This window comes from Fusarium fujikuroi, chromosome FFUJ_chr03, assembly GCF_900079805.1.
Source record: "Fusarium fujikuroi IMI 58289 draft genome, chromosome FFUJ_chr03".
Taxonomy (NCBI): Eukaryota; Fungi; Ascomycota; class Sordariomycetes; order Hypocreales; family Nectriaceae; genus Fusarium; species Fusarium fujikuroi.
Window position 1 is genome coordinate 1,794,506 of NC_036624.1, and position 24,048 is coordinate 1,818,553.

The window sequence follows — 24,048 nt, forward strand, 5'->3', positions numbered from 1 at the left end:
AGAGTACAAACTCACGCTAGTTAATCGTCATTTCCCAGAGGCTTTAATCAACTTTGTGAGAAGAGACATCCTTGTTATTACATTTTGTTGGCCCACTAACTCACTGACCAGTTACTTCCGAGTTTTCATGTGCTAGAAAATCCTTGTGATATTTGTTACAGTGCGTTATGTCCAAGTACGAAAATGCCTCTAAAGGAATAGGTTCCCTTTGAAGGCCTCGCTTGATCCGTGTACCTGCATCAGCCAGTCTGCTCGACGTTGACGTGGTATCGCGAGCTCAGCCCTACCGCACTTATGTCAAGACACTTGTGTTTCGTGAGCACGCTTGCGGCTCCTGGTTGGCAAGATCCGGTAGCATTGGGGCAGTGGGTGATCAACGCAACGCCCACAGGGAAGCTTTAGAGAGATCCCCCGTCAGTCCGAGTCGATGCAATGCGGATGAGCTGATTTCAGTTCAGCATGTATGCGCTGGTCCACTACAGAAATGGGCATCTGAGCGAGAAACTAAGGGCGTATGTGAGAGCGCCAAAAGGTACCTTTTAATTGCGACGAGGACAAAGAGTGACAGCCACGCATGCAGCATGTGTGCATGGGAAAGGGTCCGATCACTAGAGCAAGAACAAGGGTTTGTAGAGCTCCCGAGCCAGCCTATCCTGGGTACTAGAGGTCTCTAACCTTCATTGATGACTTTTTACCACGTCATTGGGGATAACGATCTTGAGGCTGGATAAGGATCAGCTCTTCCCAGGAGACACTGCCGCATTATCCAGCAGCGAGATTGCTGGCTACTGCCATTGTTACTTTGTGCTTCTTGGATGTTATTCCCTGGTAAGGAGGACCAGCCGGCAAACAAATTCAGCACGGTTCTTGTCATGTCTGAAACTAAGCTAAACTGCCTGTTAGCGACGTACTATGGTAAAACCATGGGTCTCACTAATGACTCCCATGTTCTGCGACTGTCAGCCCAGAGCCTCAGACCCGTCAACAATCACAATCAGTGTTATCATTGTTGGGTAAAGGTCGAGTCTAGCTGCGTGCGGGCTTGTGCGCACATATGCAATAGCTGTGAGCAGGGCGGCGTCTGCAAGCTGCTGCACCTAAATCCCTGTTTGGTCATAGAGTTTCGACATAGTGAGCTTCATGGTCGGCAGCGACATTGCCGGCAGTTTAGAGACGAGGTCTCGAGGCAAGTTCAAGGCTAACACGGCATGTCACGGCTTATTATCCAGGCATTAACCCTTGATGCCAGCAGGTCTGGATAGCCATGTACAGTATACCAGCAGCGCTGTTGTCTTCTCAAGCAACAAAGATGGTGATCCCGTGCGACACCACGTGAACAAAAGCCCGAGCACGCTTGCGCCTTACCCTCGCGTTAGCTGCTGGACCTTCTGTTGGCCGGAGCAGTGTCCGCTTGAGGAGTGTCTTTGTACTTGGCATCGACCGACAGGTCATCATGTGGCTGGCGGTAGGGCCTTTTACATATCCTGATCTCAATATCTAGATCTCGTTTAGTTTGTGCTATGACCTCGGGAGTCAAGGAGCGGGCTGTTTATCTCTCATCTTTTATCTTTGGTTGCAAATGTTCCTTTGTGCGCTGGACACGTCGACTTGGACCGTCCCGCCATCTTGTAGGAGAAGAGGTACATGGTTGAGTTTATGGTTGTCGTCCTTAACTACCTATAGTACACGAGCGTCTACATCTTCAAGGGTCACAGTGTCGATCGGCAAGCCAGCTCACTATAGCACCAGAGGATACGGTATCAAGGCAAACATTGGTCAACTGTTTCAAGCGAGCAAAGGACTCTCCATTTGGATCACAGCAGCCTTGGAACGAAACAGAACAGAACAAACCGATATAGGATAATTACACCATCTACATGGCCGGCCAAGCTGTCTGGGATCCGGGTCGTCTGCCGAGTGAAAATCCCGACTGGCGGTCTACTTGACGTTACCTTACAATCTCCATACAGGTGGAGGAGCCCACGTTTACCTTCGGTAATTGACGAAGCATCATGCTTTGTCTTTCAGGATCGGAGCAGTTCCCACAAGTCTAAATGAGTTGTTGTAATTTGGAATGCTAGGCATACGGCCATGTTTGAGTAATCAGCAGGTCACCCAACCAGAACAGACTCAAGTACATACACACTCCACATATTCAACGGCTGTCAAGGACGAATTTGGGCTGCTGCAGCGGAGCCTATCTTTGATACCGAAGATTCTCGATTGCAGACACGAATCGAGAACCCGATGTGCGCTGAATGGAATGGGGGGTATGGGTTTAGGACTAATGTGCCAATTCAGGTTGGCGTCGTCCTTTGACGAGGAGAACTTGATTCTCGTAGCAAAATACTTGCTATGAGTAGCCATACATGGATGGTTACATATGTATTGCCGTAGCAAAGCCCGGTTGACATCATCCTAGGATCTTGGTGGAGATGGTAGATCATGCATGCATTTGCTACAGGACACATGTAATGGTTTCCTAAAGGTACAGGTATCTAGAGAATTCACAGTATCATTAAACCACCTTTGAGTCGTTACTGCGGAGCCGCGCACTGCCATCCATACAGCGCTTGGCGTGATCGGGAACCTGTCTGAGGACAGCTGTCACCGAATGACCCAATTACCATCGTCTTCATCAGAATCACCATCAACGAGGTCCTCTTCATCGTTGAGCGCCATCTGCACAAATCGACGAACCCAGGCCTCCTGTGCCGGATCCAGACCATCCTGGTTATTCTCATCCTGGCCCTGTGCCTGCTGAGGTAGTTGAGGTTGTCGCTGGTTCACTCGTTGACGATTAGCAACAGCTCCCCCGCCACGAGCCCCTCCTCCTCCTCTCCCTCGGGCTACCGCGCCTCCTACTCTCCCATCCCCTCTTGCGCCGCGTCCTCGCCCCGCTGGACCTCGAGGTGGGCCATTATGGCCGCGGCCCGCAAGTTGTTGCGGTGCGTCGGGTGCAGCGGGAGGGATAGCTCGTCGACCATCACGAGCTTGATTGTCGACGAGCCGTATAACGAGGGGCCCTTCACGCGCAATCTCGATACCTTGGCCCTGGCCTCCAAGCGGTCTGTTGTTGCCCTGGACATTAGCTTCGTCCTCGCCGTCACTGTCATCAGACTCGATAACTTCCGGCAGAGGCATGAGCTCAATATCATCGAGTGCCGCGGGAGCATCTGCAACGGGACCCCGGCCACCAACGAACCCTAAGCCCACGTCGTCGCCATCGCCGCCCTCGAGTTCCCACAGCCGCATGTAACAGGAAGTGACCTTGCCGCCCGCCAGCTGGTTGTAGTGCTGGTATGGATTCACCGGGTCAAGCCATGAAGAGCATAGATAGCAGAAATGAGTGTCGCATCGTGAGCAGATCATGTGGTTGCAGCCGTGTGTCTTCTGCGCAGGGGCGTTGCATGTAGGGCATGGGCTCGTGTGAAGCTGTAAGTACTCGAGTGATGCTTTTTCCTCCTCGCTGAGTTCTCCCTTGTCACGTCGTGGTGCACATCGGACAAACTCTCCGTGCCATGACTGGTAGCATTGACCACAGAAGGCGAAACCACAGTCTTCGCATATAGCCAAGAGATCCGCTTTGCTAAACGTTTCCTTAATCTTCCTTTTTCCAGACTTGGCACTACTCCCTTCTTGCTCTTGTTCTTGTTCCTCTTTGCCGGATTCGACATCAGACGTCTCAGCAAACTCTAAACCTTCCGGCTTCTTGTGGCGTTTCGATCGAGCTGCTCCATTACACCACTGTCGCGGACAGTATATTGTGTTTTTGTCAGACTCGAGTTCTGTCTTGTACTTGAGCGTCACGTATCGCTTGACCATTTCCTCGGAAAGACCAATCTGAAGAAGCTCGCTAGGGCTGATGGCAACCTTGTGCTTCTTGGTGTCTTTCGAGGCTGCGCGCTTCTTAGCGCAGTTAGGGCTCAGACAACGAACAGTAGAAAGGTTGCCCTCGGTGATTGCGTCGTTGTAGAATTCCTGTAGGCATTGAATACAGAATATATGTCCACAGTCAAGCATTCTGTGACACTTGGAGCCCTTTTTGGGATCTATGTAATGTCAGTACGTGACTGGGGACCCGTGATGAATATACATACCGAGACAGACACCACAATCAAATGTCTCCTTTTCGAAAGCAGCTTTTTTAGCTTTTATGTCGTGGTCCAGCACGGCGAGTTTATGTTCTGAATCAACCTGAAGGGTTCCCTCAGGACTGATGGTTCCAAACACGTCTTCAGCGGCGCGCTGAATATGGTCAATGTAAGTAAATGCAACCATGTCACGACCAATCTCGTCCCATAAGCGCGGTCCATCATCCTCGAGCCGTTTGATCGTTTCCCTCGACAACCACTGCGGTATGGTAGATACCACAATGTCTGGGGGCGCATCTGTAGGGTAACCCTCTGGGAGACAGACTCTCAACCGCAGAGGGGGCAGGTACGAGACTTCGAGAGAGTCAACCTCAGGCTGGGCATTCTCAGTAGCTTGGCCAAGTGTAGTGAGTCCTGGGTGGGCAGGTGCAGAAGCTGCTGGGAAAGTGACAGTAACTGGAGCGGCGGGCTCAACGGGGAGATCTATCTCGAAGGTGAAGGGGTCATTTGCGTCAGGGCGTCGGATCTCTGGGTATATAGCCTCAATAGAGCCAAGCTCTATAAGACGTGGGTCGTCGCTATAGTCCATGGCTTTCGGGGGATGGGAAACCCTCACAGCTCCGTCGGGATGCCAGAAATCCAGACAAAACCTGAGATAGTTCAGAACACACTTGCAGGCGCCTTGGCCGGTGTTTCTTCTTGCCCACTGTTTAATGATCTTGATTCTTTTGACACCTCGGGACTGCTATGAGTTGTTATACCTTGGGAAGAGCGTTCATCCTTTAGTGGCGTGGTGTATATGTAGGCGATAAACTTCAGCAAAGACTTTGTCCAGAGTGGCGAAGCTGAGTAAGTATGCCAAATACCAAGAGCCCTCAAATTGACCAGCCCTTATTAATGAGTTTCTGCTAGGCCTCCATCGTTTTAGTCTCCTTCTCGTTCTTCCTTGTCAAGACTCGAACATGAGGTGCTTCTTTGGTGGAGGTACTTTACGTAGAGAGAGGGGCGAGGAGAGGGTTTTTAAGATAGTGCCCAAGATAGGTAGGGCTACTTCGGAGTGACCTGCAAGTGACTGATGCCGGATTGTAAAGAGTAAAACGCAATCTTCGGTTATGAAGAAAATGGGACGATATCATTCACGCCTGTTATAGCATTGTAAAGTAACGTAGATGACTCTTTGGCCGTGCTTGAATGTGGTAACGTCTTGTTTCGGCATCCGGTATTCACAGCGTTGGCAAATAAGAGACTCCGAAATCCGAGACGCCACGTTTTCTTCTTCTGCCTGAGCCACATATGCAGCCACAGCCGGCGGGCTGCATCGTCATCTAGGTTAGTAGTTAGTCTAGAGGCTACAACACAAGCTTGAACTTGGATTTCACCTTTCGCTTGCTTTTTTACCCGTGATTGCCTCGAATCCTTTCTCTGTTTTTTGTTTTCTTCTCTTATTTTCATATACAAATTGTGCCAATCAGAGAACACTGTGGTGCCCTACCAGGAGAATGCAGCCTCTGTCCCTATCTTGAACTTCTCGGATACCGCTGCACATAACCAGCTCATCATGGACGACAGTTCAACTCCCCTCGCTTCCCTCTCCGTCACCCACGTATACTACGTAAGTTTCACGCCCACAACGCAAAGTCCTGCAAATAACAATCGCAAAATAGGACCCCGACGATCATATCTCCCTCGCCTGCGCCTACCTCGCCCTCCTCCCCCAAGCCCTATGCGTCGTTTACGCCACGCTCGTCCTTTTTACCCGCGAGGTCGAAGTCGCCTTGATGTTTCTTGGTCAACTTGCCTGCGAGGTGCTCAACTTTGCCTTGAAACGGCTGATAAAAGAAGAGCGTCCGCGTCGCATACACGGCAAGGGCTACGGTATGCCTAGTTCCCACGCACAATTTGTTGCCTTCTGGAGTGTCTCTCTGGCTCTGTTCCTGCTTGTCCGCCACAAACCACCTCGTGTACATGGTATTCGTGCAGAAAGTAGCTTGCACCGACCGTGGAGCGTTCTCGAGAGAGTTGCTGTAAGTGTAGTTGCGGCGGCGATTGCGGCGGCGACGGCATGGAGTAGAGTATACTTGAACTATCATACCCCTAAACAGGTCATTGTGGGTAGTGTTGCAGGTGCCATAAGCGCTCTCGGTTGGTTCATCATTGTTGCTGCCGTGAGGCAAACCGGCTGGTTGAAATGGACTCTAGACACGCCTTTGGCGAGAGCTTTCAGAGTTAGGGATCTTGTCATTGAAGAGGACATGTGTCAGGCTGGCTGGGAGAAATGGGAGAAGAGGAGAGCTGCTGCTCAAACGACAAAGAAAGACAGATAGTCATCAATGAATTGACAACAACAATCACACGAGAGGCTGACTACTAATATAAATTACTGGGATCCCGGATTCCGCGATACCATGCTCGCTGAAGTCGACCTTTTGGCATTGGAAATGTTATTGAGCATGTCCACCTAATCTTCTGGTATTATCTATATATAAAAGGGACCAAATCTCGACGCTAGTTTCAAAGATGGCCTAAATATGGAAACACAAAGGGAATCGTTACAGTTGCCAAACCGTTCATGAAATCGTCATCCTCCCCAGTTGCCAAACCGTTTTGTCCCCTATCAAATCCATGGTCCTTTTCCTTTTGTTGCCTCTAAGTCAACTCTTGACCCTTGGCGACTATGTACTCTACCCGTCTCTGGCCCAACCCTTGAGCCTTGTCGGCTATGCATTCTGCCAATCTCTGGTACGATCCTAGAGCTCTGACGGCTGGCAAGTCTGCTTGGCTCTCCCATATTTCTTGAGCCCTGTCGGCTATGAGCTCTTACAGAACTGACTGATCCAGCCCTGGGATTGTGCGAGGCTGAGACGGGCGTTTTCTCTTGAGGGCTATATACAGCGGAACTGAGAGTTGTCTCCGGCGGAGTGTTCATACCCGCGCTGAGAGGAACTGGTGGAAGTTCCTTCTCGGATAGTCTCTCATCAAAGTTGTCCTGGATCTTATACCTAGTACCCTCGCCTGGGACATCGACAATGGCGATGGCAAGTGGACTCGTTTTTCTTGGAAAGAACCTTACTGTACTGTTGGGACAGTCGAGGTCGTGCACTTGGTTTGTATTTGTGTCTAGTTTGAGCTCCGGTTTGGCGGGGCGCATATCGCCGATGTTGGAAAGGCGCAGGCCAATCTGCACAGTTGCAGTTGAGAGCATAGAAGCACCGCTTGACCGGAATCTTTTATCCGGGAGACGGAGGGCAGGCGGTGCAAGAAGTTCGTCAGCTAAGTTTTGAAGCGCTGGTGTTTTTTTGGGTGTGGAATCTTTGTAGGTTGTTGTCGGCAAAAGGATGGGCGACTTGGGTGGCTCGGCTTTGGGGAAAATGCTGTACATGCTTCTCTTGAAGTTTTTGATCGACTCCTTTGATGACGTCCGTACAGGTTTCGGTGCGGTTGGAAGATCGCCTGAATTACGCATACTTCCCAATCGCAGAGGCTTCAGGCCACGGTTGAGGAAGTCCTTGCGCGCACCAAACACTTTGTCTTCCACTCTGTCGTCCAGCGTCAGATCTTCTTTGCTTTCAGCCTTGCGAACCAGCTTGGGAAGATCAAGAGGCTGTAGCATCGCAGACCCAGGGGTTGGGGGCTCTTGATCCTGGTCATCACCCCATTTTCTGAAACCCTGAGACGCTTCAATGTCGTCATCAGAACAGCCAGTTGGGGATCTGCTTGATCGCAAGAAGAGATAGAGACAGCCAAGCAACAGTCCTGACATGTTCATTACAACTGTTCCGATCATGTTCAGTGTCATTGACGTGTCATCTGCGGCTCCTGTATCTCGGAACGCCGTATTGTAGAAGAATGTTATTTGCAAAGTCTGTTCGGAATTAGTACAAGCTATCACTTTCAGATCCATACTTACATATGATATCACAGCAATTATCATATGGTAGACCATGCGAGATGCCTCGTCCCTCTCAACAATGCGCATTCTGGCACCAGTATGAAGCTTGAAGCATATGACTCCGCACTCAATCAGAACTATCAGGATGACAGTGAGTAGAACCCCAAAGCATCCGGCATCGTATCGATGTAGGAAAGAGATCAGACTGGCAAAGCAAAACTCCGAGGGTAGAACAGCAAAGGTTATGGAGAACACGATGATCAACAAGATACCGATGGTTACTAGACAGGCAAGGGTGTTGAATTTGCCACGGAAAGGGAATATGCTCGGCCTCGTAATACGGATTGTCAACTCCAGGCCGAACAACATCTGAATGAAGGGTACGATGAAGAAAGCTAAATTGGATTAGTATCTTCAAGTGAAAGCTCATTGTTCTTTCAACATACCTAGCAGCATCATTCGCGATATTGTGGCACACCCAAGGATCATAAGTGACTCAAGTCCCTTGGCTTGAGCAGTAGCATACACAATTCCCTGAACTACAATGCCCAAGGAAAGTACGAAGGGGTAAACATCTCGTCCTTTGACTAGCCGAAACCAAGACGACCTAAGAGTGACTGTGAGAACAAAATCTTGCGGATCGGGAAATGCAGTACATACTTGAAGTCCCATATCGGTTCGACTTGTTTTAGCGTTCTCCATGAGCGCAGAAGAATACTGATAGTAACTGCGAATGCTACAATCACGTTGAAAACCGATAGGACGATGATCGAGGTGCGGACGGAGCCAGCTGCAGCAAACTTGAGTTCGTTGTCCCATTTTGATGTAGAATTTGCCTGGAACTGAAAGCCGGTCGAGTCCATCGTCGGGTCGTTGTCCATGTTGTTGTCGTTTTCTGGTCAAATTCGAGGTGTTTGTCAAGTAAAGGGCAGGCGTTTAGCCTTCACAGTGCCGGCACCGCGTTGTCCTTCTTGGTAGGTCTAGTTTCCCATGTCGATGTCGAGTTCGTATGACAGTATCGAAAGAGGGCTATGATGCCAAAGGACAAGGAAAGATGATGAGAGAAATGGGAAAGCACCGAGATATGATAGCAGGAACCAGAATGACCTCCAGGCGTATACTTGGTCAATTGAAAAGCAGAGCAAACTTTGAGAAGCAGTAGATAGATGATCAAACACTCAAGATGTACTGTAAAAATGAATACAATGAAATGGAAATGGCACCTGGCCTGTGGCAAACGAATGTAAGATTGAAAAACAAGAAAAGAAACGAAGATCAGACAAGCACCAGCTAGGTGGGAGGAGACTGAGGCAATGGAGGCGATATAGGACTTGATATCTCGAATTGAGGGCAAATCACATCGAGCGGGAACGCAGATTGCCCTAGATCCGGTGAGCTTGGTGACCCCTGCGCGACTCAGAAATCTCCAAAGAGCAAGGATCAAGCTGCTTCATGACGGAGCTTGGTAGCATTGAAGTTGTCGCCCCTGAGAGATGGTGGTGAAGAACGGTAGCCAAGCGAGCCAAGCCAGACCCTTGATGTGGGTTAGAGGCATTTCCAGCATTAGAGCGAGAAGGCTATTGTTTCACCCGCGTAGATTGGGTTTCTGGGATGCTGATTCTCGAATGCGCTGACGGAATTGGCGTAAGAGAATGCTACTCCACCACGAGATTGAGTTCTTTGGGCTCGATCATCTGTGCCATTCTCACTTGAGCTTTGACGATGATCGACCTCGAATGGAAGCCACAACTGAACTGCTTCTCACGGTCCTCCTGATAGTGATACTTCACCACTGGCTGAGCTTCTTGAAAGACTGCTCTGAGGGCGGCGAAAAACGCCGGTTCGAAGAGGCTGAAGCATTGTTGTTACAGAGTCAAGTTTCGTCGGGTTGTAAGAGGCAGGAGTTCAAGGGAAGCAAACGGTGGGGTTAATCCGCATCTGGGCTAGCGTCCACGTTTGTCCGTTTTGTGCAACTACGCCGTGGATTTAAAACAAGAAGGAAACATGGATTCGGGAGGGATCCCCTTTAGCATGAGAGCTAACGAGACAATGACTAAAGGGCCAAGAGCTTAGACGAGTCCCATTTCCTCTTTTGGAACAGAGGGTTTGAGATTACAATGGCAGGTCACACGGATCCTGCTGGTGCCGAAGGCGGGGAGAACGGCTGGCCACGAGACGATGGATACAGGGACGTTTCGCAAGGTTCAGAGCTTGCACCCGGTAACAGATCTATCAACGGAACCATGCGAACGCCTAAAAACTACTATACCTACACAGTGAGAGAGCACTAGCTGGCTAGCTTGCAGCTGGAAGCGAGTCAATGTCATCGAGAGCCTTGTCTAGGCCTCTCTAGCATCTGTCTGTATCTGCGGACCTGGTGGTTGGTTCTCCATTTTGTTGTTTCAAGCCTTTCCACTTTATCTTTGAAACCCACAGCTCTGTAAGCGAGGACAGCCAGACAAGGTCAAGGTTCAAGTGCCGAACTCTTGGCAGTTCGTGTATGCACCTATCGACTCGTAAATTGACAAGTCTTGTGCGCGGGTTCTTATTAAGAATACCGAGTCGTCCGTCCGGGAGCAGATTGGACTGGGGAAGAGCACGCATGTAAGTGGATGGAGGATGTGCTCTGTTTAATATAACTGTGAAGAACCCATAGATCTCTGGAATGAGGAGAAGTTTCATCAGCATCTAGCCCTAGACTAGTACAGTATTAGAATCGGCTTGATAGCGAGTTTGCAATGGATAGTCATATTCATTGAGCCTCCGTCTGGTAGTTTGCCCGTCTATTAGCCTATACTTATATGACTTTCATTCCCCACGCCTGGTGATGGACAGTTGGGGAACGTGAAGGCTTTTATCCTAAGGGTTAGAAGATGCTTTGAGAAGCTTGGGACAGCTTTAGTTTATCATGAGTAAGTTTTTTTGGTGAAATCGATTTAGCATCCTAATTATTTGCCATACTGTGTAAGTCTTTGCTGTTTTGTAGGCATTGGTCTAACATGGATTGTCCACTCTTTATTTATTTTTTCTTCACACGTCCAGGCTAGAAGCATAATGAAGTGGGAGATGTTTCCTCCTCAAACAAGTGCTCCCGGAAAGAGCCTGGACTATAGCTATGGGTGCTATAGCAAACAGTCAGTGGCTTGCGAAGCGTTTGATTAGGAATACTTAATGGTTGGTATCAGTTACAAGAAGCACCTCAGCATTCATATGTGATCTCGTGTCAAGAATACCTACTCTTCATCCTATCTTCTTGTAATGAATGTTTAAAACGAAGGTGTTACTGAGTGCTAAGCATGGGGTACGGATGACAGGTCTCTTATTATAGCTTTCCTGCAGTAGCTTCACTTCCCTCTTCGACTTGGCACCCCTATCTATCTTTGTGTGCTCTGTAATGCAAGGCGAATGTGCACCCTTCGTCTTTATTATATGTACTAAATAATCACAGTTGTCGTTGTTTTCTCTTCGTAGAAGACTCGATCAACAATGGTCTGACTGTTTGTTATTGCTTATGTTGTCCCAATCAGCATGTATGGCCAAAGAGATGCCTCATGGTGCTGTTTCGGTATTTTTGAATTCTCAGCTTCGAGTTAAAAGATATCGTCGACCGTTTTACTAACATATTAGACTTCAGACAGTTTCACCTTGCATTGATGGGCTCAAGTTGATTGAGGCCTTCACGAGAACTTCGAGGGGGCTGTTCACACCACCACATGTTTATTGGGTCACCATCCATGTTCACATATTAATTAAGAATACTGTTTATGCTAATCAGGCGCTACCGAAGGGGATTCATTCCTGAGAGTCGATATCGCATAATTTACCGCCTTCGATCAATGATACAGAAGCTTATGTCATATTGGTCATCTCCACCGGCACGTCAAGTAAGCCTCAGTAAGCCATGCTCTAATTGGCGTTCGGTACTGCCAATGACCACACCAGCTCGACATATGTCGGCTTCACATGAAAAGAATATCGTGGTCTAGCAATGTGTGCCAATGTGTTCTGTCTGTTGGCTTGAATTGACTATCATGATGATGCTTTGGGCTCCTGGTTACCCTAAACTGTATAATTTGACTAACACGCGAGTTCAATGCTTATCCAACAGGGCTAACAAGTATGTAAAATTGTAGCCAATGGGCTGATAAGACTTCTTTTTCTATAATCAAGAACATCATGTGCGAGGCCCAGGACAAGGAGATCCACTGTCATTATATCAGCACACTGCAGATGGGTAATAACTAGGTGAAGTCTTCGAAGCTGCTACCATGGTCTAAGGTATGTAAAGCTTCCTGGCATTCATCGGTAGTTGATACACAGATGCTAGAGCCACGGCGGGAGAGGTAAGTGAACTCAGCGGTCAGGATGATTTTAATATCAACTCTCTTCAAAAAAGGTCAAGATTGTTAAAGTTCCAGCTTTCTCAGAAGCGGTTCAGTGGATCCGTCTCCCATATGCCCCGCTATTGAGGCCAAGCTAACAACGTCATCCAACTACACGAGCAACAAAAGATATAACAAGTAAAAGGAACAATCGTGTGTTATCCTTTCAACTGCAGAAATGGGAGACCACACAGAGAAACACATTCATTTTGAAGATGGTCGCAATCGCGAATACGATGGGAGTTCTGACGAGGACTGCAAGGCAGTAGAGGTTCGTCCATACTGTCGCCAATACCAGATGACAACCAAGAATGGTGCGACTGATCTAATCGCCTATGCAGGTCGTCTTCGATCCCGGAAACCCATATCGTCGCAAAAGCTCAATGGTTGCCTCAGAGATCAAGGCGCCTGTGATGCGCCATCCTTCGCGACGTGATGAGTGCCTTGTCCACCAGTTTCTTGACAGTCAGCGACGCGCAAAAGATGCTGCCAGCTCAGCCAGCGAGCCAGAGTCGGAACCCTCAATAGGGAATAACTCTCCGTCATATTTAAGCAACAATCCAAATCCTAGCCATGCCACTTTTCACAAGGCTCTCAATGGCGATCACATCGAAGCTGTTCGCGACGACAGCCTCAACTCGATTGTAGATCCCAAATACCAGAAGAAGTGTCGCGCTGTTGTCGAGCCTGGTGGTATGGAACATTCAGGCCAAGCTGATCAGCAGGCCTGGACGCAGCAGATGACCAAAAGCATGTCCGACGTTGACCTTTCAGGTTATCAGGACGACGTGCGAAGTCGCCTCCTAACCAAGCAGCAGCTTAGCGATATGGCATGGGGTGTGCGTGAACTAAGTCGCCGATTGAGTAGCATGCGTCTTCGGTTCAAGGTCAAGAGCATCTTTATCCTCACAAAGATATACGACCAAGACTTGATCCCAAAGACACGAGAATTGGTCAAGTGGCTCCTTCAACATAGTCACGAGGTCGCCTACACTGTCTATGTTCAAGACAAGCTCAAAACAAACAAGAAGTTTGATGTCAGTGGAATCATTGACGAGGTGAGCAAGGGGTATCTTGATAGAGGCGACATGAACGAGCAGGCTGTCAAAGAAACGCTGAACAGGCGACTCCGATATTGGGACGAGAACATGTGCAGAACACGACCTCATACCTTTGACTTTGTTATCTCACTTGGTGGCGACGGTACAGTGTTATATGCCAGCTGGCTCTTCCAGCGCATCGTACCACCTGTATTGAGTTTTGCACTAGGAAGCCTGGGTTTCTTGACCAAGTTTGACTTCGAGGACTACCAGCAGACACTCTTAACGGCCTTCACCAAGGGCGTTACAGTTAGCCTGAGGCTTCGTTTCGAAGGCACTGTCATGAGAAGCCAGCCGCGCAAGAGAGCCCAGCTTAGTCAGGGGCCCGAGGAGGACGAGGAGCAGTCCCGAGACTTGGTGGAGGAGCTTATAGGTGAGGAGAGGGAAGATGAGCACACGCATCGGCCGGATGGGACGTTCGAGATTCTGAATGAGGTGGTAGTGGACAGAGGACCAAACCCGAGTGAGAATCCCAGAGTAAACGTTACCCCTGCAGGAGATATTCTAATGTATATTCCAGCAATGTCAACTACCGAAATTTTTGGTGACGATGAGCACTTCACCTCAGTCTTGGCGGACGGTATTTGCGTATCGACACCCACAGGCTCAACGGCATATAATCTCGCCGCCGGGGGCTCCTTGTGCCACCCCGAGAACCCCGTGATGCTGGTAACATCTATATGCGCGCATACCCTGACTTTCAGGCCTATCATCCTTCCTGACACGATTGTGCTACGGGTCGGTGTTCCATATAGCGCTAGAACGGCTTCATGGGCGAGCTTCGATGGCCGAGAACGTGTCGAGCTTAAGCCAGGAGATTACGTGACCATCAGCGCCAGTAGATTTCCATTTGCCTCGGTGCAAGCCGAGGGACGGAGGAGTGAAGACTGGGTGAACAGTATCAGTGGAAAGTTGGGATGGAATACTAGACAAAAGCAGAAGAGTTACAAGGAGTGGGAGAAATGAGGTGATGTGTACTGATCTAGTATGGACTGAATCATATATGTGAAGGGTGACGTTTCGGTGGCAGATTTTGATGATCGGCGTTCTCATTGTACTATTTAAGTTGAGGAAACACGTCTCGTCGTCACTGCAAAGGGTGCTATGCTCGTGTAAACTTGCACTTTTCTAGAAACGTTTCGGGTTTTTTGGTAGGACGTGGCACAGGGGCTTCGCTACCAGCGAAGCCATATAGTACGTACGAATTCAACGAGATATATCACCAATGTTGCCCTGAAGAGAGAGAAGAAACTGTCACGTAATTAATACTCTGGTAATACAGGACGAACAATGTTGAGGAACTTACGATGACCTGACCATAAGCTTTACGGTTCTTGTGACGATATTATCCTAACCTTGAGGATATATGAGAAGATCTAGATCTAAATCTCGGGTATCTAGGCTTGAAACAAACTCTTCACAAGAGGCTCTGCATGACTACCCACCCCGTGCTCGCATCCATTAATGATCCCAGTGCCCAAACTGGGCTTTGCGTTCTGCATCCATGTCACTGCAGTTCAACAACACTACACATATACTGCAAAATGACTTCATGGCCTGTGATCTCTTGGTGTCTAGAGAGTCTTCTTACCTTGGCGCAGATTTAAGGCATTTGATATGTCCTTGACTGAGTACCAAATAACCCAGAGCGGAATCCAGACCCACAGAGTGTTAAAGAAAAATAGGTAAATCCAAAGGTACATGAAGTTACTCGTGTCGAGATTAGTACTTCCGATGAGCCATTCAGGACAGAAAGTCATGAATCCTGAGCGTTGTTTAGTTTGGCGAATCCATATGAAATGAGGCACTGTCGGGACTTACCTCCGTACAGCTCACAAGTAGCCAGGACAATCATCCATATGCTGACCTTAGGATCCTTCTTAGTCAGGCAGTAGCACACATAAACAGCTAAAGGCCCATCAAAGAAAACAGTCAACAACTCCAGACTCACAACCCCCAAGTCGACACCAGCCCATCTCTTGTCAGCCCTCGCATATACCATCCATAGCTGGGCAAACGGATTGTCTCCACCTGACTGCGCACCATATACTCGATCGCTATAGCCTAGGAATCCAGGAGGTGTTGGGAACAGGTCCGTTTTCGCATCATCGACGAGGGGTTGGTGCGAGAAGAAGCAGTGGTACAAAAAACTGCCTTCGAGGAGGAAATGACACAGGGCATCGGCGAGATGCCATATGAAAAGAAAACGGAGAGTCCCCGAGGAGGCGGAGGGCAAGAATCGCAAAGAGGCAGCATAGGCGACGAAGACGATCGCGAGCGTTGAGAGGAGGGAGATGATTGTTGTTTGGTCGAAAAGGTCGGGTGGTAGGGACGATGAGGGTTCTGTGGCCATTGCGTCGAACCTCAGTACTAAATTCTTTTTGATTAATTGAATTGAAGAGTGGAGAGTCCAGTTATTGAGTTACAGCTGCAATTGAGTTGTTGTCGAGGAAATTTGAGCTTGCCGAAGAGAAGCGGTGTCGAAATGAGACGCGATTGCGGCTCATTTCGATACCTAGCTTTACGCGATAGCCTCAAGCTGTGGAGTCTTGATAATCAGCGAGTTACCACCGCCACGTCTCACGTCGAAATGCTAAGAGAGAAAGAACAAGTTCTAATGTAGAACGGCAAAACTATAGTAGGGAACTTCCCAGAAAGAAACCTTTGATATACAGTCGTATGTATCATTCTGTGAGAAGCTTGATTGAGGCTGTTCACGTGCCAGAGCACGTGGTTCCAACGACTATTGAGGAGCTCGGATGTTTTGAGGACACTAACCTCAGAGACTTGGCGAAGATCATGGGGGTTTCTCAGCTTCGTTGAAAAACTGATCATTCGAATTATTGTTAAACGGATAACATGCAGCACATGTCGATCCAGATGGTGTAGGCTGTTGAAAAGCAAACACCGTATTGTCCACAGTTCAGACGATCATAAAGAACAGGAAGGCAGAGACGTATCTAATAAGTTGAAGAGATAGTGAATACTGGGTATCTAAATGTTCAATACGGACGGCGCAGCAAGTCCCTGAGCGAGACATTGCACAAATCCTCCGCAAGGCTGTATCTTCATAGTTTCTCGGGCAAGAGAGTATCTGCGATTTTTACCAATTGAAACTGTCACGGGTTAAGACTATCTGGAAGGCGGTGTGAGTCTTACATTACACTATGAACTACCAGAGATTCCGACCCCAGAGTCATGTTTTAAAGGCCGTCCCACAGCCATACTGCCTTTCCCTTCCTCTCTCCATGTCTTTTTCACCTGCCACAATATCATCTCGACTTCACTATCCAATTTGGGTATGGAATAGGATCTTATGGTTTTAATCCTTGTTACCGCTTCCTTCCTTTCTGCTTCTTAAGAAGCAGATATACTAGTCAAGCTTCAGATTTCATCTACTCACCATTTTATTGATTCCTAACTACTATATGCATATGAAGGCTCGAGTTCCTACCAGCATTAACTAGGGGAGTCACGGCCATATTTCAGTGTGGGGAGGAATCAGTTGTGATCCTAACAAGGCAATGCAGAGTTTCGGCACACCAGATTGTGCAAGATTTACAACACTTCTTACTACTACCCTGGAATGCGATTGGCGTGTCACAATCCATACCGACCCTATCTACTTTCTCACGAGGACTCAAGTAAAGAAGTGCGCCATAATCTCGTTGCCTATTTACGATTCGACATAGACAAGTTGTTACCTGCATCCCTCGGGGAGATGATGCATGTGACTTTCACCAAAATTTGCTGGCTATCCATCCAGCTAGGGTAGTTTTTATTTCCGCTATTCATGCTGATTGAAATCACGGAGTACAGATTGCGTCATTCTCTCCAGAAATATGAGCTCGAACGAATATTCCCATGTACTATAATCGTACCAATACAAAGAGCACTTTGCGGTTTTGCAAGCCCCTCGAAAAACGAAAACATCAAACCTCAAGCGGTTAGCGTAGTATCGAGAAACAAACAGCCACCAAAAGGCCGTGGTGGCACATCAGAAAACCAGAATTGCAAACATGCATACATAAGGTTGGTAGCGGAGACATTGCTCCGTCGAAAAGGACCACGAGGGGAGAGATCTCGATGGAGAGCACAGCAGATGGTGACGGACACCAATCAAGACCAGGAAGCAAAAATGCAGGCGTCGGGCGTAATTATGTTTTACCCGCCTCGGGCAGAGTACGGTCACAAGCAAGCAAGCTGAAGAACAAAATGCCCGATTTGGGGAAGCACGAAATAGGTAATAAGTGCGGTGTGAAGTAACCACCTTACGGATAAGCGTAACTGAAATGTATGTTCACATGACGTCATTGCTGATAGCTCTGGCCACGTCACCGCCACACTCCATGCTACCCCGCTATGTGGCGGCGCCGTTAAACCCGGAAGCGGGGCAGATCTGACCCATCGCGTTACACGATGTCACGGGAAGTGGATCCACTACCAAAAGAAGAAATACCTTCAAAAGAGCTCTGAAATGACATCAAACTCTAGAGAGTCTCTGTAACAGAGGCAAATTTTAAGCCGCAAGGGACCGAGGTCGATCATGTGTCAGTATTCAGGTGTCTCGCCTAGGAATTATACAGGGCACAATCCTTGAACTCCCAACCTGTGCCCCGCGACGCGCATAATGCGTATACAGACCAGGCTCCTCTCTTCTACCCCCACCAAATAAAACAGGTCCCAGATCCTTTGATCGAGATGACGTTCCGGTGATGGCCTGACGTCAGGAATGTCTTTCGAGCAACCATCACAAGCCAAACGCCCGAGCTTGCTTGCTATCTTGCTCTCAAGTGGTCGCGTTAGCTGGGGTACGACCGGTTGTTTCCCACTTATCAATAACAGTAACGTATCAAGCCGCCTAGGCAACGTAGGACTCCTATGTAGAAGCCAGTCAATGACGACACTTTTCCCCTTCATATGATAGTCCATGATAACTGGACAGAAGGGGAGCGATGGGGACAGGCATACCAAACTCGAGGACGTGTACGCTAAACAAGTAGTCAAACACTGGATGACGACGGTTTACCCGCAAGTTGAAATGAGAACAGTCAATCAATCTATATAAACCCCCCCATTCCTCCTCAGTCCAGTCTGTTTTCTTCCCTCATCATCATCACACAACCTCAACAAATCATCAACTTCAGCATTCACCATACAAACCAATCCACAATGGACTCCATCAAGAACACTGTCAACCAAGCTACCGAGAAGGTAAGAATGCTCTCGAGATTCCGCCATGCTTCTGAGTTCATTGCTAACACCTCACAAGGTCCAGGAGGGTCTCTCTGGCACCAGCAAGGAGGCTAACAAGGAGGTTGCCAAGGATTCGAACGCTGGCGTAGGCACTCGGTACGTTGACACACGATCCTCGAGCATAACCATCCAACACACTCGATCCTCGAACTGTTCTGAATTATCTAACCTTTCTTTTCTTCAGTGCTTCCGCGGCTAAAGATGCTGCGTCTGACAAGCTGGACGAGACAAAACACTCTGCCAAGTCCGAGGGTTACTCTGCTCAAAAGTGAGCTATGTTGTAGGAGAAAGAATGAAGGTGGTTCCTCCAGATATCAGCATATATGCAAGATTTTAGTCATATTATAGCTTAAAGAGATATTATGCTCAAATCTATGATCGTTTCTACGTGTCATCATTCATATTTTAATCTCCTATATCTGGGTGAAAGGACAAAGTCAGGTTCGCAAATCTTGTTTTGGCTTACAAAGAACCAGAAAAGCAATATTAACATAAGACAAGATGTCTTCAATTAAACACCAGCAGTAAGGTAGGAATTTTTTGGTACCTACATCTAATAATACGATAGAAATATACATACTGACTTATCTTACTTTAGCTATCCTAACATTAGCGAAGCGGTTAGCATGAACTGTGGATCAACACTTGATATTCCCAGTAACATAGCATCAAATACCGTGCCAGTGGCAACTCATACGTATCCAATCTGATAGCATAACTAATATACACATGTATATCACGAAATGCCTAAATAAGAGCTGGAAGGTTTCAAAGTCTAGCCATAAGTGTACGTCGGTTGGGCAACTTCAAGATGCCATCGATGATTCAATGGGCCTTCAAATATGAAGTTTAATCTTGGGGATCCTTCTTGACGACATGATCTAGCTCACAGGGCGCTCTAAAACCCGATCCTAGTGAACTCAGCGACTACTTAATTGTAGTCCCGACCAGGCTACGCATAACAACGGATCAGATAACATCACTGGCGCCATCGCCATTCCAACAGGAAAATTCCATGACAATTGATCAGATGCAGTCCCATTACGGCCACTACATCATCAAGTTACACGAACAGTTGACCTGGGCTGATGCCCAGCGATAACTGAATTCTTATATCGAGACAAGATGCACGCACTGGCTGCCACGATTGGCAATCCTCAGGGAGCAATAAAACATCAAATGAATAAACGCAAATAGATGACTTACCTCTGAATTGTTTCTGGCTCACTAAGGAACGTAATCCCACCATGCGAACGAAAGGGTCTCCTGAGTTCTGCCAACATGGCAAACGAGGTTCTGATTCCCTTCCAAGACCAGCAGAAGCCGACCAGTCACTCACCAGTTCCTGAAGGTAAGACTTTTCAGTGTGGCGGATAAACCTCAACTTATTCGACGTTCAGTTCACCCACTTAGACACTCTTTTTTTTCTCCTGCATTAGATAGTATTCATATGAGCTAGAAGAGGAGGTCGAGTAAATCGCAACGATAAATTTATGCTGGCATATGCCTTAAGCACTTAACATCGTCGACATTAAGGAATACCACATCAGAGGTTATGCGAGCTTTCGGTGTTAACGAATATAGTAACACTTGAGCACCACAATGATAGGAACGACTGTATGGAGGTGATCTGGATAAGAACCAATATGAGAGTGCATTGTATGCGCAGGCCACGTTCCCTAAAGGATGGGGTTTCCCATATTGCTTCGATTAATGGTGATGGTCAATAACCAGCCGAACCAGTGGGAGAGATGTGCCATGTTGTCAAACAGCATGGCATATTACATAGGCATATAAGTCAAGGATCACTACCGTGAGTGGCCTGAGGTGCTTAAGTATATCCCATGAATATGACGCCTGATTATCCTTGGGGTCTTGGTTGCATATCCGACAAAGACAGAACAAATCAACCGGTATTCGATCGATATTTACAGTATAACTTTCAGCTCCGAGGAAACTGGCAAAGCAACGTTGACATGAACCTCTGCTTTTCTTCTTTCTTTTCTTTTTAATGCTGCCAAATCTGTGCTATAACATTCAGAGAAAATATAAGCAATAATAACTTAATTTTTACTTTACTTCCTGTTGTAATCCAAGGAACCGCCTGTGAAGTACGACGGCATTGTCTTGGTCGGCGTCAAACGGCACCCGACTATCCAAACAGTCGACCTCTAACGGAGTGGCCGCCAACGTCCTCATGCAACAGGATCAGAACTGGCATGCAAGCAGATACAGCATCGGCCACTACTTCACCAGAGTCAAGTTGACTGGCATATACTATTCATCATGGAAAACATTATCTTAGGAAGGTTTCCCTAGTTTTGGCTTCGTGTAACAGTATCGTCCTCTTCGCGTACGCCTTCGGCCACTATTCTACGTACACCCAAGGCATGAATTTCGACGACTACATGAGTTGCGTGGGCTACTATTGACTCAGTGCTACGTGGTGTATGACCCAGCTTATATCTTTTGTTTTCACGAACTAGAATCATATCAATATTTATGATATCTGATCATATGTTCCAACTTGACTTTCTCAACTCTCTTCTCAACAAGCAACTCGACTACTGATACTTGAGTTTAAGATATATACTTCAGCTTATATTATGTAAGCTCCAAAATATCACTTAGAGCTAAGTAACAACGAGATAAAAAAAAGGTGATACCATTTGGAGATAATCGAGTAACCCTCAACTGCGAATAATACCATAATGATAAATATCGCCTTAGAGAGCTTCACGGATATTTCGTGGCTGGATCCCCTCCAAGTCGTTCCATCGATTTGGGAGAGAGCCCGGTTGCCTGCACTCTTGTATTGCATCTATTGTTTGACGTCTGGACTCTACCTGGTATCACTCCTTGCTCTCTCGAAAGCCAGGTCTCAACTTGATTGTCTATGAGCAGAAGATAGTCGACGGGTTTGACGGCATTGCTCAAACGAGGAACACCAGATATTCTACAGCCACCTTTCCGGACGCCTTTACGGCTACTAGCACCGTCGACACAATCTTCGTGTGTGCGGAAGACCAGTCGCAAAAGAAGCAGAGTTGGCCCCCAGTGGAGATATTGGAGGCACAATCATCAAGCGACAAAGTGCATGTTTTCAACAGTCAAGATGTGTAGAAAAAGGCCCAACTAGTCAGCGCTCAGGAGGAGTAAGAAGAACGATAATCGGTTTAGGTAGAGTAGAAGGTATCATACTGGTGGTCCATAAACGATATGAATCACAACCACGTACACATGCACAATACGATGTTACTGGCAGCCTCCCAAGTTGAGGCTCTCGGGCAGTTCCCACATGTCACGCTGATGGTCGGGCCTGAGTATACATAAGATTTAGGGTAGGCAAGAACACGCGAGATCTCTATCCTAAGGTAAGTAAAGAGCATATTCAGTGCATCTTAGGAGGTCTTTAGACCAGTGTGTGTTCTAGTATATCGTATGAATGTAACGAGTTTTGTAATCCTCGACGGGTATCTCTTTTTACCAGAGACAATACGCATACTATCTTCCCATATAGGAGTGACAAAATATATGTGGAACACCCAACCTGCGGCAGACCCCTCACTTACAATGGAATCTTTGAAACTACTTACATCACCAAAACTCACAAAGGGATATACAACATAACGCCGACGTCAAGTGATAGGGTCTGCCTCACGCGTAAGCCGACGCAGGTTAGGTGGTCGGCATTGCTTTCCTAGTTTGTATTGCAACAAGCACGGCACTGGACATCATGAAGCATCTCATTGCCGTAGGGGCTTGTTACCTGGATACAATCCTCACGAACGTCACCTCTACTGCATTCACATGGCATTTACTAACTCACCTCCAGCGTGCCCTCCTTCCCATCCGAAGACTCCAAGTTACGTGCCACCAGTCTCAATATCCGACGTGGAGGCAACTGTCCCAACTCCCTTCAGGTCTTAGAACAATTACTCTCGGAGCGCGACACCCTCCAGCTACATCTGGTATCACCCCTTCCCGCTACTGGCTCGTCCGCAACACAGCGTGTTATATCGTCGTTCGGTGAGCAGTCGAATATTGACTTCAGTCACTGCGTTTATCGTGAGGAGAGTACGGAGGCGGCAAGCAGTTACATCATGCGTAGCGAGGCATCAGGTAGTCGCACGCTTGTCAACTACAATGACTTATTGGAAATGACTGAAGACGAGTTTGGCAACATCGCACGAGGCTTCAACCCGGACCAGGAGACATGGTGGCACTTTGAGGTAGGATGCAGACGCGGTGTCCTCTGCCCGGTAATTCTAGGCTGATGATGAAACAACAGGGCCGAATCCCGGATACCATACAGAGCTGTATCCGTCTCCTGCGTAACGTATTACCAAAAGCGACAATCAGTGTCGAAATTGAGAAGCCTGGTAGAGAGGGCCTCCCTGAGCTGGCGGCACAAGCGGATGTTGTCTTCTATTCGCGAAGTTGGGCTGAGGTGAGAGTGGACTCATGGATATCGGCCGTTACAATTGCAGTGACCTAACAAGGGGGATAGAGTCGAGGACACAAGACTCCGGAACAATGCTTGAGAGTTGAAGGGCATCAAAAGGCGTACGTTTCATGGAAGGACATCAGGCTTCTGCTTTGACTGTATGGCCCTTGCTGACAAGAAGCTGCATAGGTCACTGGCACTGTGTACGTGGGGTGAAGATGGAGCAGCTGGGCTGTCTCGGTCGACAGGCGAGAGTATTCACTGCCCTGCCCTGGATAAATCAGGGCGAGATATTTCCGTGATCGAGTGAGTTGCCCCGCCCTGACAATACCTAGCACAGCAACAAAACCTAGTACAAGGCGCGTTAAACTGCAGGACCTGACCACTGTTCGAGATATAGTGCCGTGGGAGCGGGTGACACTTTCATAGCCGGAATGCTGTACGGACTGATCTGTCACCCTGACGACTGGACCATGGGAGCGAAGCTGGGTTTCGCTGTTCGACTAGCTACGGTCAAAGTGCAGCGGGAGGGGTTCGATGGACTCGGAAGAGACATGCTTGGAACGGAGATTGGAGGCGTTTGAATGAATACCTGATCATGGGCAGCCATGGGCATGATTGCCTGACGGTCTTATCCCGATAATACGATGGTTGCTTGACGACAATCCACACATTTAGCTCTTTAGGCAGACTCTTTCGGTGCAAGGGTCAGATGCCGGAATATCAAGGAGAGCTGGGGGGGAAATACTAAACCGCTCATGGGCGGAGAAAGAAATGGCAAGAAACAGCAAAGTGGCTCGGCGAACCATGAGTCGCTGCCTATGGCTTACACCGGCTGATAATGCTCTCAATTCGGGTGTGTTGAGAGATTTAGTGGGCA

At 48.0% G+C, this 24,048-nt stretch overlaps 7 protein-coding genes; 4 read left to right on the forward strand and 3 right to left on the reverse strand.

Moving 5' to 3' along the window:
• Window positions 1-2,607: 2,607 nt before the first annotated feature.
• FFUJ_02686 (HFB30-like protein) lies at window positions 2,608-4,683 on the reverse strand (the record flags this gene model as incomplete). XM_023574447.1 has 2 exons in its annotated part: window positions 2,608-4,052; window positions 4,101-4,683. 2 exons carry the CDS (start codon window positions 4,681-4,683, stop codon window positions 2,608-2,610), a joined length of 2,028 nt encoding a protein of 675 aa, XP_023427798.1.
• Window positions 4,684-5,652: 969 nt separating this feature from the next.
• Window positions 5,653-6,418, forward strand: FFUJ_02687 (related to CAX4 protein; the record flags this gene model as incomplete). XM_023574448.1 has 2 exons in its annotated part: window positions 5,653-5,706; window positions 5,759-6,418. The coding sequence occupies 2 exons, from the start codon at window positions 5,653-5,655 to the stop codon at window positions 6,416-6,418; spliced, it is 714 nt and encodes a 237-aa protein (XP_023427799.1).
• Window positions 6,419-6,708: 290 nt separating this feature from the next.
• Window positions 6,709-8,864, reverse strand: FFUJ_02688 (uncharacterized protein; the record flags this gene model as incomplete). XM_023574449.1 has 4 exons in its annotated part: window positions 6,709-7,956; window positions 8,002-8,378; window positions 8,430-8,590; window positions 8,644-8,864. 4 exons carry the CDS (start codon window positions 8,862-8,864, stop codon window positions 6,709-6,711), a joined length of 2,007 nt encoding a protein of 668 aa, XP_023427800.1.
• A 3,679-nt stretch (window positions 8,865-12,543) lies between these two features.
• On the forward strand, window positions 12,544-14,431 carry FFUJ_02689 (related to UTR1 (associated with ferric reductase activity); the record flags this gene model as incomplete). XM_023574452.1 has 2 exons in its annotated part: window positions 12,544-12,636; window positions 12,707-14,431. The coding sequence occupies 2 exons, from the start codon at window positions 12,544-12,546 to the stop codon at window positions 14,429-14,431; spliced, it is 1,818 nt and encodes a 605-aa protein (XP_023427801.1).
• Window positions 14,432-15,039: 608 nt separating this feature from the next.
• FFUJ_02690 (related to C-8,7 sterol isomerase/emopamil-binding protein) lies at window positions 15,040-15,818 on the reverse strand (the record flags this gene model as incomplete). XM_023574453.1 has 2 exons in its annotated part: window positions 15,040-15,230; window positions 15,287-15,818. The coding sequence occupies 2 exons, from the start codon at window positions 15,816-15,818 to the stop codon at window positions 15,040-15,042; spliced, it is 723 nt and encodes a 240-aa protein (XP_023427802.1).
• Window positions 15,819-18,637: 2,819 nt separating this feature from the next.
• On the forward strand, window positions 18,638-18,993 carry FFUJ_02691 (probable glucose repressible protein Grg1; the record flags this gene model as incomplete). XM_023574454.1 has 3 exons in its annotated part: window positions 18,638-18,679; window positions 18,738-18,817; window positions 18,906-18,993. The coding sequence occupies 3 exons, from the start codon at window positions 18,638-18,640 to the stop codon at window positions 18,991-18,993; spliced, it is 210 nt and encodes a 69-aa protein (XP_023427803.1).
• Window positions 18,994-20,002: 1,009 nt separating this feature from the next.
• On the forward strand, window positions 20,003-23,752 carry FFUJ_02692 (uncharacterized protein; the record flags this gene model as incomplete). XM_023574455.1 has 7 exons in its annotated part: window positions 20,003-20,072; window positions 21,600-21,840; window positions 22,557-22,953; window positions 23,013-23,171; window positions 23,232-23,287; window positions 23,358-23,474; window positions 23,569-23,752. The coding sequence occupies 7 exons, from the start codon at window positions 20,003-20,005 to the stop codon at window positions 23,750-23,752; spliced, it is 1,224 nt and encodes a 407-aa protein (XP_023427804.1).
• Between the last annotated feature and the right edge of the window lie 296 nt (window positions 23,753-24,048).